Source organism: Malania oleifera, chromosome 7, assembly GCF_029873635.1.
Source record: "Malania oleifera isolate guangnan ecotype guangnan chromosome 7, ASM2987363v1, whole genome shotgun sequence".
In the NCBI taxonomy this organism is placed as follows: Eukaryota; Viridiplantae; Streptophyta; class Magnoliopsida; order Santalales; family Ximeniaceae; genus Malania; species Malania oleifera.
In genome coordinates, this window is record NC_080423.1 from 101,351,553 (window position 1) to 101,367,237 (window position 15,685).

General features: G+C 39.0%; 1 protein-coding gene across 1 annotated transcript; it reads left to right on the forward strand.

Annotated features, from left to right (window-relative positions):
* The first annotated feature begins 3,212 nt into the window (after positions 1-3,212).
* LOC131160970 (UPF0481 protein At3g47200-like) lies at positions 3,213-5,881 on the forward strand. The gene is made up of 2 exons (XM_058116838.1): positions 3,213-3,341; positions 4,418-5,881. Exons 1-2 carry the CDS (start codon positions 3,213-3,215, stop codon positions 5,879-5,881), a joined length of 1,593 nt encoding a protein of 530 aa, XP_057972821.1.
* The last annotated feature ends 9,804 nt before the right edge of the window (positions 5,882-15,685 follow it).

Genomic DNA, 15,685 nt, shown 5'->3' on the forward strand with positions numbered 1-15,685 from the left:
CACCAGCGCTTCGCTTCCCCTGTCAACTTAAATGTGGCAAATGCTATCTTCTGCTCGTTCGTACATGGAAGCACTGCCAACGTCTCCTTGATATTCTAGACCCAATTCTCAGCTACATTCGGGTCATCTCCTCTAGCGAAGGATGGGGGCTTCATACGCGTAAACTGCTCAATCGAATAGCCACGCTCCCCAGAGCTCCTAGCCATCTCAGCCATCACCTGTTGAGTGACACTACGCAGTACAACATCTGTATCTCCTCCACCTACGCTGGAAGGTCTTGGCATGTCCTCCCCAGCATTCGTGCCACTATTTCCTGGGTCCATCCTGAAAACAAGAAACACACTTAAGTACTTTATTTCCTATACAGACCTATCCTGTACCAACTCACAATTAACTTCCTTCCCTGACTTTAATTCAATATCCAGTTCTGTCACCTAGACACATGACCCGACAATAGTTTACTATGGTTTTCCTGAAATCGTCACCACAGGAAAAACACAGAAACCACCACGGTAATCCTGTACCCAGACACAGAACAAACTCAAATTCTTTTCCTATACTTTAGTATTGCTTCTGCTGCACTCTAAAGTCTACAGAACCTAGCAAACCTAGGCTCTGATACCAAACTGTAACAACCTGCTTAATAAACTGTTATTTATTTATTTATATACTATGATAATCTACATGCTCTGATATCCTTACTGAGATAAACTCATCTATAAACCTAAGCAGCGAGAAACATAAATCGCATAGACATAATCATATGAAAATATGTACATGATACAAAAACCAATACCACTCAATACCAAAGTACTACCATGTTCCCCAAAATATACACATATCACTGAATCCCCAAATTACCCTTAACTAGCTAGGGTATACAAAAATCCTCCCAAAACATACTCACTTCGCTGATAGGGCATTACAGACGCTCCTATATCGGCGAGCCTGGTTTGCTCGCCTACCTGGATCACCTGAAAAATGTTTCAATACTGAGATGAGCCAATGCTCAGTAAGAAGAAATATGCTATTATTAGTGTGTGGCAAATGAGCTACTATATATATCATGAAATCTGTTTTCATATAAACATGAATATCTGAATACAAAAGTATAGTATAAATAATAAAATACACCACCCCTTCCCATGTTGCTTAACATAGCAGTATTTTAGGTTATAATTCAAAATACTTCTAGTGTACATAAGTAGGGTCCCTGTTTCTGTAAATTAGTACGTATTTAATAGTAATTGAAACTGTTCCCTATGGCTATTTGTGTCATGACATGCCCCCTCATGACAAGGTTATGCGGCTCGTAGGCTGGATTTACCCTGGTTGGCCAACCAGGAATAAATCACTGTACTTCGTCAGTCGACCTGCCCACCTCAACCTATATCTGGATGGGGAGCCTAACCTCTTCAAGGGCCTAGGTGGTCGACCTTACCACATATTATCTGAATAGGTGGTTACACTCATAAAGTAACATAATGTCTGTAGCAACGGTACCGTGCTCTGTAACTGCAAGTCCAATAGGGTCTGATATCATATAATATATTTCTATATATATCTATCTGATTTACCATGATTCTGAAGTATTCATAATAACCATGCTGCATAACTGTACTGTAATTCATATGTCGTAATACTGAAAATTGAATAATCATAATACTAAAACTGCATAATCATAATACTGATATTCGTGTAATCATGGTACTGAGATCCGTATAATCATGGTACTAAAAATCCATAAAATTATAGTACTGAAATTCACATAATCATGGTACTGAAATCCATAAAATCATGAAACTAGCATTCGTAAAACATATACTCGTACCATATTTATATTCACAAGCCACACCATACATAAATACATAATTTTCATAATTAAATAAGCTGTATAGTATTTTAAGAAATACCTAATATAGCATATTTCCCTTACCTTAACTTTGAAAAACCCCTATGATAAATTGGCCTAACACACGTAGGGCCTCCTACACAACATCCTAAAACCAACATATGCCAGAACATAATATCAATATTTTCCTGCCTACATTATTTCTTATAACTACCATAAGGCCAAAAAGGGATTAAAATGCTTTACCCTGAATTTGGGATGAAATCCAACTTTATTTTCCCGACGATTTGCTCTATAAATTTGCAGAGAACTCCGTCAGAAGTGTCGTGGTGGCTTCAGATCGTCAATTCGGCGACTGGTGGGGTCAGAATCAAAGAGAGAAGGGAGAGAGTGGCGTAGAGAGAGAGAGGAGAGAGAGAGCTCGGTGAAAAATGATAAAATATCTCGGTTTCCCTCCATTTATACTCCGAGATTCGTCAACGAGACATGTCACCTCGTCGACGAGTCTTTCAGTAAATTCGTCGACGAGTCCCTGTATTCGTCGACGAAGTCTACTACCTCCTTCTGTTTCTATATCTATTTTCTCTCCCTCTTATTATTATTAAAATGCTATTATTCTTCAGGTCACTACAGTACTGACCGTCTTCATCTCCAAATCGGTCCAAACATCATCTTTGATATCATCTGGCTTCTTCCCGATCAACGGCTTGATCAAGCCTTGTTGAACCAAAATATCCTTCACCGTGCTCTGCCACAAGCTGAAGTTGTTTCGCCAATCAAACTTCTCCACCTCAAATTATGAAGTGCCAACACTTGCCATTCTGCTTCAAATATCACAAACCAGACACCGCCAATGGCTCTAGAACGGTTGAAAACCTTTGAAATGGTACAATTCGTTCGAAAAAAGAACCCGAAATGGCTACGAAAAGCTCGGTCATGGTCAATTTGGGTCAAACTTAACGGAATATTGCTTCGTGTAATGGAATATTCTTGACCTAGTTAATTATCACTGACGCCGTTACTTGACATTGTCTATTGACGTGACACTGTAAGGCCCACCTTCCTGTGGGGCCCATCTTCTAACGTGGCACCGGGGCCCACCTACTAATGTGGCACCAGCCCCCTATTGACGTGTCCTATGGGGCCCACCGTGGGTCCCAGTTGCTGATGTGTCACGAATCTCGGATGGCGCCACACTGACGTCAGCGTCTTCAACCTTCAGACGCTCGCGGGCGCGTGGTAGCGCGTGACCCACCTTCCGATCACCTGCCGGTGCGTGAGGGCGCATGAGCCCACTTGCCGATCACCTATCGGTGCGTGGGGGTGCGTGGTGGCATCCTTTGAACGTTGGTGGCGCGTGATGGCACGTGCGGCGTTGGCTGAGCTCCATTCGAGCTTCGGTTACCGCCGTTGGCTTTGTCTTAATGAGAGGAACGCGATGGTGGTCTCAAAACTGACTTTTGAGCTAGTGGGCAGAGGCTCCAATCCGGCAATTTTTCTCCGATTTGGCGATTTTGCTCCAACCTCACTTTAATACCAATTGTTGAGGGGTGGATCTATGAGCAACAATCGCACAAGAAAAATACACAACCACAATACAACACCAGATTTACGTGGTTCGGTCCACTGTGACCTATGTCTACGGAAGCACACACAATCCACTATAACTAGGAGAATTACAAGGAGGAGGAGGAGGCTACTGCCCTCAACTCCACTCTCTCTCTCTCTACAACACACACTTTGCCTCACACTACTCAGCACACCACCACACCACACTCTGCAACTCCCTCTCTCTGCACACACCACAGCATGCAACTCACAACCTTGCCACTATCAATTACACACACATACATCACATATATATACACAAATGGGAGGGGGAAAGTCACAGAAGGAGGCAGAGTTTGGTGGAGGGCTGCTGGTCTTCTCAACAAAATCAACATAAGCTGCTGGGTGGTGTGGCTGCCTAACCAATACCAGTCACACCCTAACAGGATCAATAGGTTACTTGCAAAATATATAGCACAAAACTATGTTTCTACAAGAAATCCTTTTGATTTTCTGGCATGAAATGTTTCTGCCGGCAAAAATATGGAAAAGATGCTTTGCAACAACATCATCCGTAGCACAGAGCAATTACTTGTTATAATCACGATCTATATTTACTACACAGCCTTTGCAAAATAGCCTAAAAGGAATCTGTAGTTAGCAAAACAAATCGCTTAATGGGTGAATGATTGTGTATAATTTCAAGGGTAAATTAATTAAATAAATGAAAATTTAGTTAATATCAAGTAGCATTTAATAATTGTATGTTTGCTTAGAGTAGATTATGCAGACATATATATCCCGTGAGACCGATGCCAGATTCAGATTTCAAATGGGGCTCTCCTGTCTGAATCAACGTTAAGTTTTGATGCAACTTTCAGGTATGAGTATGGCAATTCACATGCTAATAAATGACCCCAGCCGACCAGGAGTTGCTGCACGTGAATCATCAAACTCTTCTAGCCACACATTGGATTAGTCCATTCATATTGGTATAAAAGCTAATATTGAAGGCAGAAACGAATTGGGGATTTTACTACCAAAGAAGAGAAATCTGATGAGAAGAGAAAAATGATCAGAATAGAGGCTGCCCGTGTGCGTCAAGACAGTATTGTTTCATGTGGTTGTGGAGATCCAGTGATCAATATAGACAAAATCTACAGTAGGCGGCTTCAATCCGAAATGATCAATGGACTGGAGCAAAGAGGAACTCAGGCCTGCCAAAAATGCCATATGCAGAAAGTTTGCCCATTGATGCGAAGGAACAAAGAGAACGACAAATACTTTAACCCCTCAGTGGTTTCCATCGGCCCCTATCACCATGGAAAGAAAGAGCTTGAGGTAGCAGAAGGGCTAAAGCCTAGAGTGGTATTGGAGTTCATCTCCAGCAGTGGACGCCAAGCTCATGAATTCTATAACAAGATTTTAGAGGTGAGTGACGAGGCCAGGAAAAGGTATGTTGATATTTCAATCAGAGATTACAATGATGAAGAATTTGCAGACATGATGTTTCTTGATGGCTGCTTTATTCTGCAGTTTATCGACAGTGTTGCACATAATAAATTTCATTGTTTGGATGTTTTTGTTAAACAAGTAGGCTTGAAAGGTTTTGGATCATTCTTCATGGACATCATTTTGCTGGAGAACCAACTGCCCTATGCCATTCTCATGGCACTCATGAGCGTGAAGAAACAAGAAAATGAAAGGGGAAAAGTGAGCATTAGTTTGGAAAATCTTATTACTAAATTCCTAAAGCAGTTCAATGCAACAGTAGAAGTGGCAAGGCATGGAGAACAAGATTATAGTCATAAACCAGCTGTTGAAGAACCCATTCATCTCCTACAATTGTTGAGGAGAAAATTTATTGGCAAGAGAGAAAAGAAAGAAAACCATGCATATAAAAATGACAAATGTACATATTTTAACTCCTTCCGCTCAGCCGTGGAGCTCAAAGCAAAAGGGATTTGCTTCAAATGCAGCAATACGAACTTTTTGGGAGACATTACTTTCACCTCCAATTACTGGAGCCTTTTTGGGAAGCTAACGCTTCCTCGAATGGTAGTTGACGATGTAACAGTGCATCTCTTTCTAAATATGATAGCCTATGAAACAGCCCCGAACGCAACAGATGGTTTCGAGGTTTCTGCTTACATCTATTTTCTGGATTCGCTCGTGGATGGCGCTGACGATGTGAAAGAGCTGCGATCACAGAAGATTCTCAGCTCCTTTTCGTGCGATGAAACAGTGTCAAAAATGATTTGCTGCATGGGTGCAGAGGCTTCACCGGACTGGTCTGTTGTTCCAAATGTTAGCAGGAGGATTCAGGAGCACTACGATAGTAGGCTCAGGACTTGGATAGCTCAGGCGTGGCATGATTATTTCAGCAGCCCCTGGACTGTTGTTGCATTATTTGCAGCTGCTTATGTCATTTTCTTGACTTCCACCCAAACTTATTTCACTGTTTATCCCCGCCAAGGATAATGGCCATGTAGGGATCAGAAGAAGAGCAAGGGGCTTAATGAGATTGCCACCCGAAGTTGACAGTTAGAAGCCTTGAGAGGGGCTTAATGAGATTGCCACCTCTGGAAGTTGACAGTTGGAAGCCTATGTATAGATATTATGTATACATACAGTGCCATTTTTTGTTCAACATGAGACTTGTATACAGAAGAGAATATGGCTTTCTCAAGTTTCTATATGTAAATTAAGTTTGACAAATTATTGTAAAAACATAAATAAATAAAAAAAATTGAGTTTGGATCGATATTGGCTTGGATTATAAGCGTGAGTTTTTTATTTTTATTTATTCGTCTTCTTCTCATGTATACAGTTAAGTGCACTATGCAGAAGTAGGACCTAAATTTTTAAGCATTTACATACTTGACATGGGATTAAATTTGAGATGCTCTATGGAGTAGGAATCTGGGAACTTGGTCATCTGTAAGAACAGGATATGGCGAATTAAGTGTAGAGAATTTGAGTTATAATTTTTATTTTTTTTTCATAATTTTTGACAGTATTAACTAGCCTGATAATTGGGATGACCAAGTCACCTAGTGTCATTTCATGTGCACTTACCCCTAGGTTATAATTAATCGTGTACTTAATTGGTTATGTTGCCGTGTATTTGAGTTTTATGTTTTATGCATTTAATCAACCCTCACCATCACGATAACCCAGCACAATACTGCTGAATAGATGCTGAATTAATCAATCCTCACCAACACAATAATTCAGCACAATAATGCTGAATAGATGCTGAATTAATCAACCCTCACCAGCATAATGATTCAGCACAATAATGCTGAATAGATGCTGAATTAATCAACTCTCACCAGCACAATGATTCAGCACAATAATGCTGAATAGATGCTGAATTAATCAACTCTTCCAGCACAATGATTCAACACAATTGTTGAACATACTAGCACAATAATTCAGCATAATAATGATCTTCCACCACTACTATAAAAAGGGACTTGGAGAAGAGGCAAGCATCTCACTCATACTCATTCTTTCTACTGTTGCAATTCAAAGTCTCTCTTCAATCCCTTACTTAGGCATCATAGTGATCCCCCGGAGTACACCTCGGGTCCTCCAAGTCATCCTTGCTTTGTCTTTTTTAGGTAGCTGTGATCAAGGAGCAATTCCTGAAGATCGTTCAATTTTTAGGCAGCAACAATTGACCCTGTTTGTGGGAACCTGTTGAGAGGTTTTCTTTTCCAATCCTCGATCATGTCTATGTCACACAATTCGAAGTCAGAACCTATTGTGGGTGACAAATCATCCCAATCCATACACTCTGTACCAGTAGACAATTCCGACGTGACGAGAGATGAGTTCCTTGCATTTCAAAAAATGGAGGATATGTTCAATATGATCCTGTACCAGAAAAGGAATCATAAGGAACTTGACACATGGAAAGGTTGCAATCTCACCAGTGATCATTGATAAGGCTTCTGATTGAGTGAAGAAGCTTGAAGATGCGAATAGTATGGGAATGTATGAACAATGATCACACAAACTAAAGGAAAAGTTCAAAAGAATTGATTAGTTGGAGAAAATGATGAAGGAAGCTCGTAGTAACTCATCCTTTGGGGAGTCCTTAGTTAAATCTTCAGATCTACCTTTCACCACAGAAGTAATTGATGTTCCTCTACTTAGTAAGTTTAAAATTCCAAGTGTGGAAGTGTATGATAGCTTGTCTGATCCTATTGATCACCTAGACACCTTTAAAGTGCTAATGCAACTGTAAGGTGCACCAGATGCAATCATGTGTCGAGCATTTGTAGCCACTTTATGTAACGCCCCAACCTGGGTCTGCCAGGGAGCATTGCATCTCTTCTCTTTCACCTGGACCAGATAATAAGGGGGCGGGCCTTATCGGATTAATGATTGGCACCACAAACCAACACGTATCATTTTCTGTGTGTTTTGTCCTCACTCACACACTTCCTGAGAAAACTTCTCAGAAGGTCACCCATCCCAAGACTACTCCAAGCCAAGCACACTTAACCATGGAGTTCTTATGGGAAGACTCCCGAAAACAAAGGTGCACCTTGTTTATATGGGTAATAAAATCTAATTCTTTTAAGCCTTTCTTCCACAGGGTATCACATTCTCCCCCATTTACAGAATGCAGCGTCCTCGTTGCGAATCCACATTTCAAAACTCAGGTGATGTGAATCTCATCACATTTCCAGCTAGGTAAATGCTGTGATACCATTTGTAACGCCCCAACCTGGGTCTGCCAGGGAGCTTTGCATCTCTCCTCCTCCACTTAGACTAGACAACAGGGGGGCGGGCCTTATCGGACTAATGACTGGCCCCACAGACCAACACGTGTCCTTTTCAGTGTGTTTTGTCCTCACTCACACACTTCCTGAGAAAACTTCCTAGAAGATCACCCATCTCAAGACTACTCCAAGCCAAGCAAGCTTAACCATGAAGTTCTTATGGGAAGGCTCCCGAAAAGAAAGGTGTACCTTGTTCATATGGGTAGCAAAATCTAATCCTTTTAAGCCTTTCTTCACACGGTATCACACTTTAATAGGGAACGTCAGGGCATGGTATCGGACCCCAAATCTTGGCTTTATCGGATCTTTTTCCGAAATGGAGTAATTATTCATTGGACATTTCATTAAGCAGCCGGAGGTTAGCAAAAACGTCGGCTCACCTAATGAGCCTTGTTCAAGGTGAAAGGGGAAACATTAAAGAAATTCATGCACCATTTCGTTAATGTAATCCTGGAGATTTGAAACCTTGCTCACGGAATAGCAGTAGCAGCCTTGACAACGGCTCTCCAGTTAGGAGATTTCTTGAATTCATTGGAAAGAAGCTCCTAGCTTATATAGGAAAGTTGATGGCACGAACTCAGAAATATATCAACCTTGAAGAAGTGATGGACACGAGAAGGAGCTGAACCGACCTAAAAAGGAAAGACTTGAAAAATATGGAACAAATGACTAGAGTAGGGAAGAGACAAGACAGTAGCAAATCGTCGAGTAGTTCAAGGGAGTTAGGACCTACAGCTAATTTCTAATCTTATACTCCCCTGAACGTCTCCTAAGCAAATGTCTTGATGCACATCAAGGAACGAGGTTATGTTTCGTAGCCAGAGCCTATGCGTGCACCATCATATAAACGAAACACATCCAAATTCTACAAGTTCCACAAAGATCATGGGCATGACAAGGAAGAATGCATCCATCTGAAGAACGAAATTGAAGCCCTAATAAGAAGGGTTTACTTATCGAGGTTCGTGAAAAGAGGTGATCTCCGAGTAGAGGCCTGTGATCATAAAAAGCTAGAGGAGGAGCAGAAGGAAGAACAGACTGCAGGAGAGATCGCTGTGATCTTTGGGGGACCAGCAAGTGGAGGAGATAACGGGGGTGCCTAAAAGAGGTATGAAAAACAGGTGCTATTGATGGAAGAACAGGAACAAAATCATAAAAAACATAAGCAGGAGGATACCATTACCTTCACCAAAGAAGGTGAAGAAGGTATATAGCAGCCTCATGATGATGCCTTGGTAGTGTCATTACTCGTTGCCAATTGTTGAGTAAGGAGGGTGCTAATTGATAATGGAAGTTACACCTGACATAATCTTTTGGTCGGTACTACAGGTGATGAAGATTGGAAGGGAACGTTTGAAGCCTATTTCTACACCCTTAGTGGGATTTGGGGGAGATATAGTCCATATTTTGGGCACGATTGCACTCCCATTGGCCATGGGGACACCTTCACAACATGTTACTTTTATAACGGATTTTCTATTAGTTGACCACCCTTCAGTCTACAACATAATATTGAGTTTTCCAACACTTAATGCAACTCGAGTTGTGACCTCTACTTATCATTTGAAGGTCAAATTTTTTACTCCAAATGGAGTTGGAGTAGTAAAAGGAGATTAGATAGTAGTATACAATTGTTATGCCATGGCATTAAAAAGAAAGACAGAAGGGTGAGAGACCTTAGCAATCGAAGATTTGGAAGTAAAAGGGGAGTACTCGCAGATCAGCACGCTATAGGAGGATCTGATCAGTATTTCGATAAAAGGCGACTAGGAGATGTGCGTTTAGATTGGGAGCCAATTGTCGGAGTTACTGAAGGAGGAGTTGGTAAGATTATTGAGTGAATATGTAGACATTTTCGCCTAGTCTACAGATGACATGTCAGGTATTGACCCTGCAGTCATGGAGCACAAATTACAGGTGGATCCAAACCATTGCCCCGTAAAGAAAAAGAAAAGAAGTTTCTGCAACGACCCGAGTAACAATGATATTTAAATAATAAAGAGGGAGGGAAATGGAATCAGGCAGTCGACTTTGTCGACGAAGGATTCTTCAGGACCTCGTCGACGAGGTTCCGTCTCGTCAATGAGAAAATACCGAGAGAAGAATTTGGGCTACTCTGAATTTTGTCGACGAAGGGTAAGGTTCGTCGATGAAATTACTTAAGGACTCGTTGATGATATGACGTGGCTCGTCGATGAAACCTGCAGTATAAATAGCCCTAAACTCATTTTAATCATAGAAAATCAGCGCCGCTCTCTTCTCTCTCTCTTTCTTTCTCCTACGACCTCTCCTTCTTCTCTCTTCGATTCTGGCCCCGTCAGTCGCCGGATCGACGATCTGAGGCCACCACGACGTTCCTGGCAGAGTTCTCTTCAAGTTTGCTGTAGCGGATCGTCAATAAGATGAAGTTGGAATTCATCCCAAATCTAGGGTAAGGTCTTTTATTCAGAATTTGAGTTTCCAGCTGTAACGACCTGGTTAAATACCATATATATATATATATATATATATATATATATATTTATAATATAATAATATTCTACATGCTCTGATACCATGTTGGGGGTAAACCTAATCATAAACCTAAGCAGTAAGAAGCAGAAACTGAATAAACATATCCATATGTAAATATATACAATACAAAACCAATACTAGAATACTACATGTTCCCCAAAATATACACATATCATTATTTTTCCAAAATACCCACAACCATGCTAGGATATACAAAAACACTCCCAAAATATACTCACTCTCTGACAGGGCACTATTGGAGCCCCTCTATCTGCGAGCCTGGTATGCTTGCCTACCTGGATCACCTGAAAATTTTTTCAACACTTAGATGAGCCAACGCTCAGTAAGAAGAAATATGCTATTACTAGTGTGTGGCAAATGAGCTACTATACTAAGAAAATCTGTTTCCATATAATCATGAATATCTGGATACAAAAGTATAGTACAAGTAATAAAATACACCACCCCTTTCTATGTTACTTAACATAAAAGTATTGTAGGTTATAATTCAAAATACTTCTAGTGTACATAAGTATGGTCCCTGTTTCTATAAATCCATACGTACGTAATTTGTAACTGAAACTGTTCCTTGTGGCTATCTGTGTGTCATGACTTACCCCCTCATGACAGGGTTGGGCGGCCCGTAGGCAGGATTTACCCTGGCTGGCCAACCAGGAATAAATCACTATACTCCATCAGTCGATCTGCCCACCTCAACCCATATCTGGATGGGAAGCCTAACCTTTTCAAGGGCCTAGGTGATCGACCTTACCACGTATTATCTAAATAGGTGGTTGCACTCATAAAGTAACAAAATATCTGTAGCAACGGTACCGTGCTCTGTAGTTGCAAGTCCAACAGGGTCTGATACTATATAATATATTTCTATATACAACTATCTGAATTACCATGATTCTGAAATAATCGTAATAACCATGATGATGCATAACTGTACTGTAATCATGGTTTTAAATAACGACCGTTACGTAGTGTAATGGTCGATACGTAACGTAAATCAAGGGCTCCAAAACCAATACGGGCCGATAATGCGGTTCAGAAAAAATTCACAGCCATAACGACCGTTACGTCTCCGTAACGGTCCGTAATGGCCGTTACCCCAACGTTACACTCTGTAACAGTCCGTTACGGATCGTTACATGCTGACAACTTGCAGAATCTCCTTTCTGCTGCGCAGCGTTCCTTTCCCCCTTTCCCGAGTCCCAAGCACCCATCTACCATTCAATCTACCTAAATCTAACATTCAAAGAGCAAAAAAACTTACTTGTAGTTTTGTTGGCCAAGTTGTCGAAGCTATAAGAAGGCTTCACGCCTTCGAAGCCTGAGCTGATCTACTCATCTTCGTAGCCTTCGTCTAGCCTTCCTGAATCCTGATCCTAACTAAGTTCTTCGAAGCTTGAGAGTGGCCGAAGGCAGCTTCATCCGCCAGTCGTCGCACTCACCGCCACCAGCCAGCCCTCTGCCAGTCGTCGCACGGAGCTTGGAGTCATCGATAGCCCTTCGGCAGCCTCCGCCAGTCGTCACACTCGCCGCCACCAGCCAGCCCTCCGCCAGTCGTCGCATGAAGCTTCGAGGCTCCTCCAATCCTCTGAGTCGCCTCCCCTTTCTCGGTCTCACTCAGAGTCTCAAACTCTCTGGCCTCTGCTCATCTCGCGTATGAGATAAGCTTTAAAATTTCAGTGACACTCAACACCCACAGCCACATCTTAAACTTTTTATTATGTTTTTTTTAATTATAATTTATTGTAAATTATGTTTGTTAAATTGAATTAAAAAAAGAGTAATTTAATAGAGTAAAAAAAATTAGAAAACAGTAATAATTATGTAAAATAAAATTTTCTTAATTTATAAATATTTTAATTGTCTTATATTTTTTGAATGGTAATTAGGAAAATTTAGTTTCATCACATATTCTTATTTATAAATATTTTTTAAGTTTTGAAACATCATTTTGACCTTAAATTTAAAATTAGGTAAAATAAATCGTTACATGATCTATTTTTTGTTTTTAGTTATCAAATAAAGTAAAAATTGATAACTTAATAGAAAACATTTTAACCTAATAGTTAATATATTAATAATTCAGATTTTTACTAATTACTAGTTGACTATTGGAATTTGTAGAAAAAATTTATTTTAATCCATAAACTGCGAAAATGCTTAAAAAATTAAATAGTCAATTTGTACTGTATGGATCTCTATTAGTGATGCTGTGATGTATATGAAAGTAGAGCAAGTTTTTTCCACCTTTAAAATTAAAATGTTAATTTCTTATAGTTATAAATGAAAATAAAATAAAGTTATAAAAAATAATGAAAATATCTTTTTAAAGATAAAGGAATATATTTTTTTGTAATAAAATATCTAATATTTTATAATTTTGCTTATTTAAATATCAAAATAAACTAAACATTACTTATTATTTTTAATCAAATATTATATTTTATTTTTACGTAATAAGTATTTAAAATTAGAAGGACTATTTAGTACTTATTATTTAATATTTACTAAATTACTAATTATAATATTATTCCTGTCATTTTTTTTTAGAAAGGTTGTAATTTTATATTTTCTCTATGTTTTGTGTAGAGATCATCAAATTAAGTCTATCAATATGTCACGTGATAGAGGAAATGAGAACTTACCTAGTGAGGATATTGGATGACATTTTGGTACTGCGGTGGACGGTAATAGACATGTTATTATGTGTAAGTTATGTAGGAAGATAATTAAAGGGGGCATTACATGCTTGAAACAACACTTGGCACATAAAAAAGGTCAAGTAGCTGGATGCTTAAATGTGACCACACAAGTTAGAGAACAAATGATGAAACATCTACAACAGTATGCTGAGAAGAAAAAAGATAAACAAAAAAGGCAAGAAGAAGCAGAAGCCCAAATTAGAGGAGATTTTGAGAATTTGAGCGATGAAGAAGACTTGGAAGAAGAAAGTATGAGATTTGCTCGACAAGAAAGCATATGATCACAACAACAATGGGAAGAGAGACAAAGATTTCGAGTAAGAACATCTAGAGGGGGTAATATTTATGAAGAGGGAGGTGGCTCTGGCAGTGGTGCTACCAGTGGTTTCAATAGAGTAGAAGCTCGATCTTATAGTGGTCGAGAAGCTGAAGGTAGTGGACGACAATGGATCAATCCTAATGCCCCTGAAGGTAGACTAAAGGCAATGGATCCTATTTTAGAAAGAAGCAAGAGTGCGAAACAACCAAAAATCAACACAAAGTTACTGAAAGGTTTAAGAAGTATATTAGGAAAAACAGTTGGAAAATTCCTAATTTATAATCGGATTCCAGCGAATGTAACTGACTCTCAATTTATGCAGCCTATGCTTGATATTGCTGCAGAGGTTGGAAAGGGGGTGAAGGGTCCATCACTCTATGAGATATCTGAAATTTATTTAGAGCAAGAGTATCAAGAAATGCAAAATTATATAGCTTCTTTTGCTGAAATTTGGAAGGAGAGCGGTGTAACCCTTATGTGTGATGGTTGGTCAGGACCAACTAGAAAACACATTACAAACTTTTTAGTTTATTGCGATAGAGGCACCGTATGTACCAAACAGAATAGTTGAATATTATTTCAGGTAATTTTCTAATTTTAATTGTATATGCAAATAGTATTATGAACATGCATGTTTTTAATTAAATAGTAGTAATTATTAAATCTATAATTTATTTTCAAATTAATGGACGAGGTGGTTATAGAAATTGGAGAGGAGAATGTTGTCCAAGTAGTGACTGATAATGAAACTGCAATGAAGGCAGGAGGAAAATTATTAATGCAGAAGAGGCCTAATCTCTGTTGGACAGCATGTGCAGCTCATTGCATAGACCTTATTCTTGAAGATATTGGTAAGAAAAGTAACGTGAAGAAGGTCTTAGAAGATGCAAGAACAATAACTTCATTTATTTACAACCACACATGGACAATGAATTTCATGAAGAAATTCAAAAATAATAGAGAGTTATTTCACCCTGTCATCACTCGATTTGCCACAAATTTCATTACTTTGGAGACTATTGTCAGGCATAAACAAGCACTAAGGGAAATGTTTACATTTGATGCTTGGAAAAACTCAAGGTTTGGGATGGCAAAATCAGGCCCAGCATATGATTCAAAGAAAATTATCTTAGGCAAAGAGTTTTGGCAAAAGGCATTTGATATAATTAAAGTGCAAGAACCCTTAGTGAAAATTCTTAAATTGGTTGATGATGATGAAAAACCAACCATGGGCTTCATATACGAGGCAATTGATAGGGCGAAGTTGGCCATTTAAAAAGATTGCCGGTTTTACAAAGATTATTGGAAAATTATTGACAACCGATGGAGTTTTCAGTTGCACCAAGATTTGTACGCTGCTGGTAAGTGTAAATCAAATACAATTTCTTATTATTTTAACTTTTAAATTATGCATAGTTGCATTAGAAAACTATTGATTAATATGTTTCTAAATTTAATTGTAGGGTATTTTTTGAACCCACAATTTCTTTATGGTGCCACACCCTCTCCTGAAGTTGCTAGAGAAGTCATGGATGGAGTTAAAAAAGTGATAACCAAGTTGGTACCCGATATAGATACTCAAATTCGGGCTATTAATCAAGTAAGTATTGGTTCCATTAAATTTAATAATGAATTATTCTAGTATTCTGTAATACTTTCAAGAATAATTATTAATACATTTAATTAATTAATTATATTTCACAATCATCCTTTTTTAGTTGTTGCTATATTGAGATAGGCAGGAGACTTTTGGAACCCCGTTGGCTCAAAGGGCAGTGAAACAAACAAATCCTGGTAAATATGGCTATATAGTTAAATAATGGAGAATGACTCTATTTTCTCTCTTTATGTTCAAATTTGACTTTTGAAATATACGCTATACTAACATAAAACTCTTTTTAATTATTCATGCAGCTAAATGGTGGATTCATTATGG

Excerpts from the sequence above, each read along its gene's own strand:
- LOC131160970 (XM_058116838.1), top strand. The coding sequence starts at position 3,213 with ATGGCACGTGCGGCGTTGGCTGAGCTCCATTCGAGCTTCGGTTACCGC. Across the intron at positions 3,342-4,417 it reads TGGGCAGAGGCTCCAATCCG|AAACGAATTGGGGATTTTAC; the intron begins GCAATTTTTCTC and ends TATTGAAGGCAG.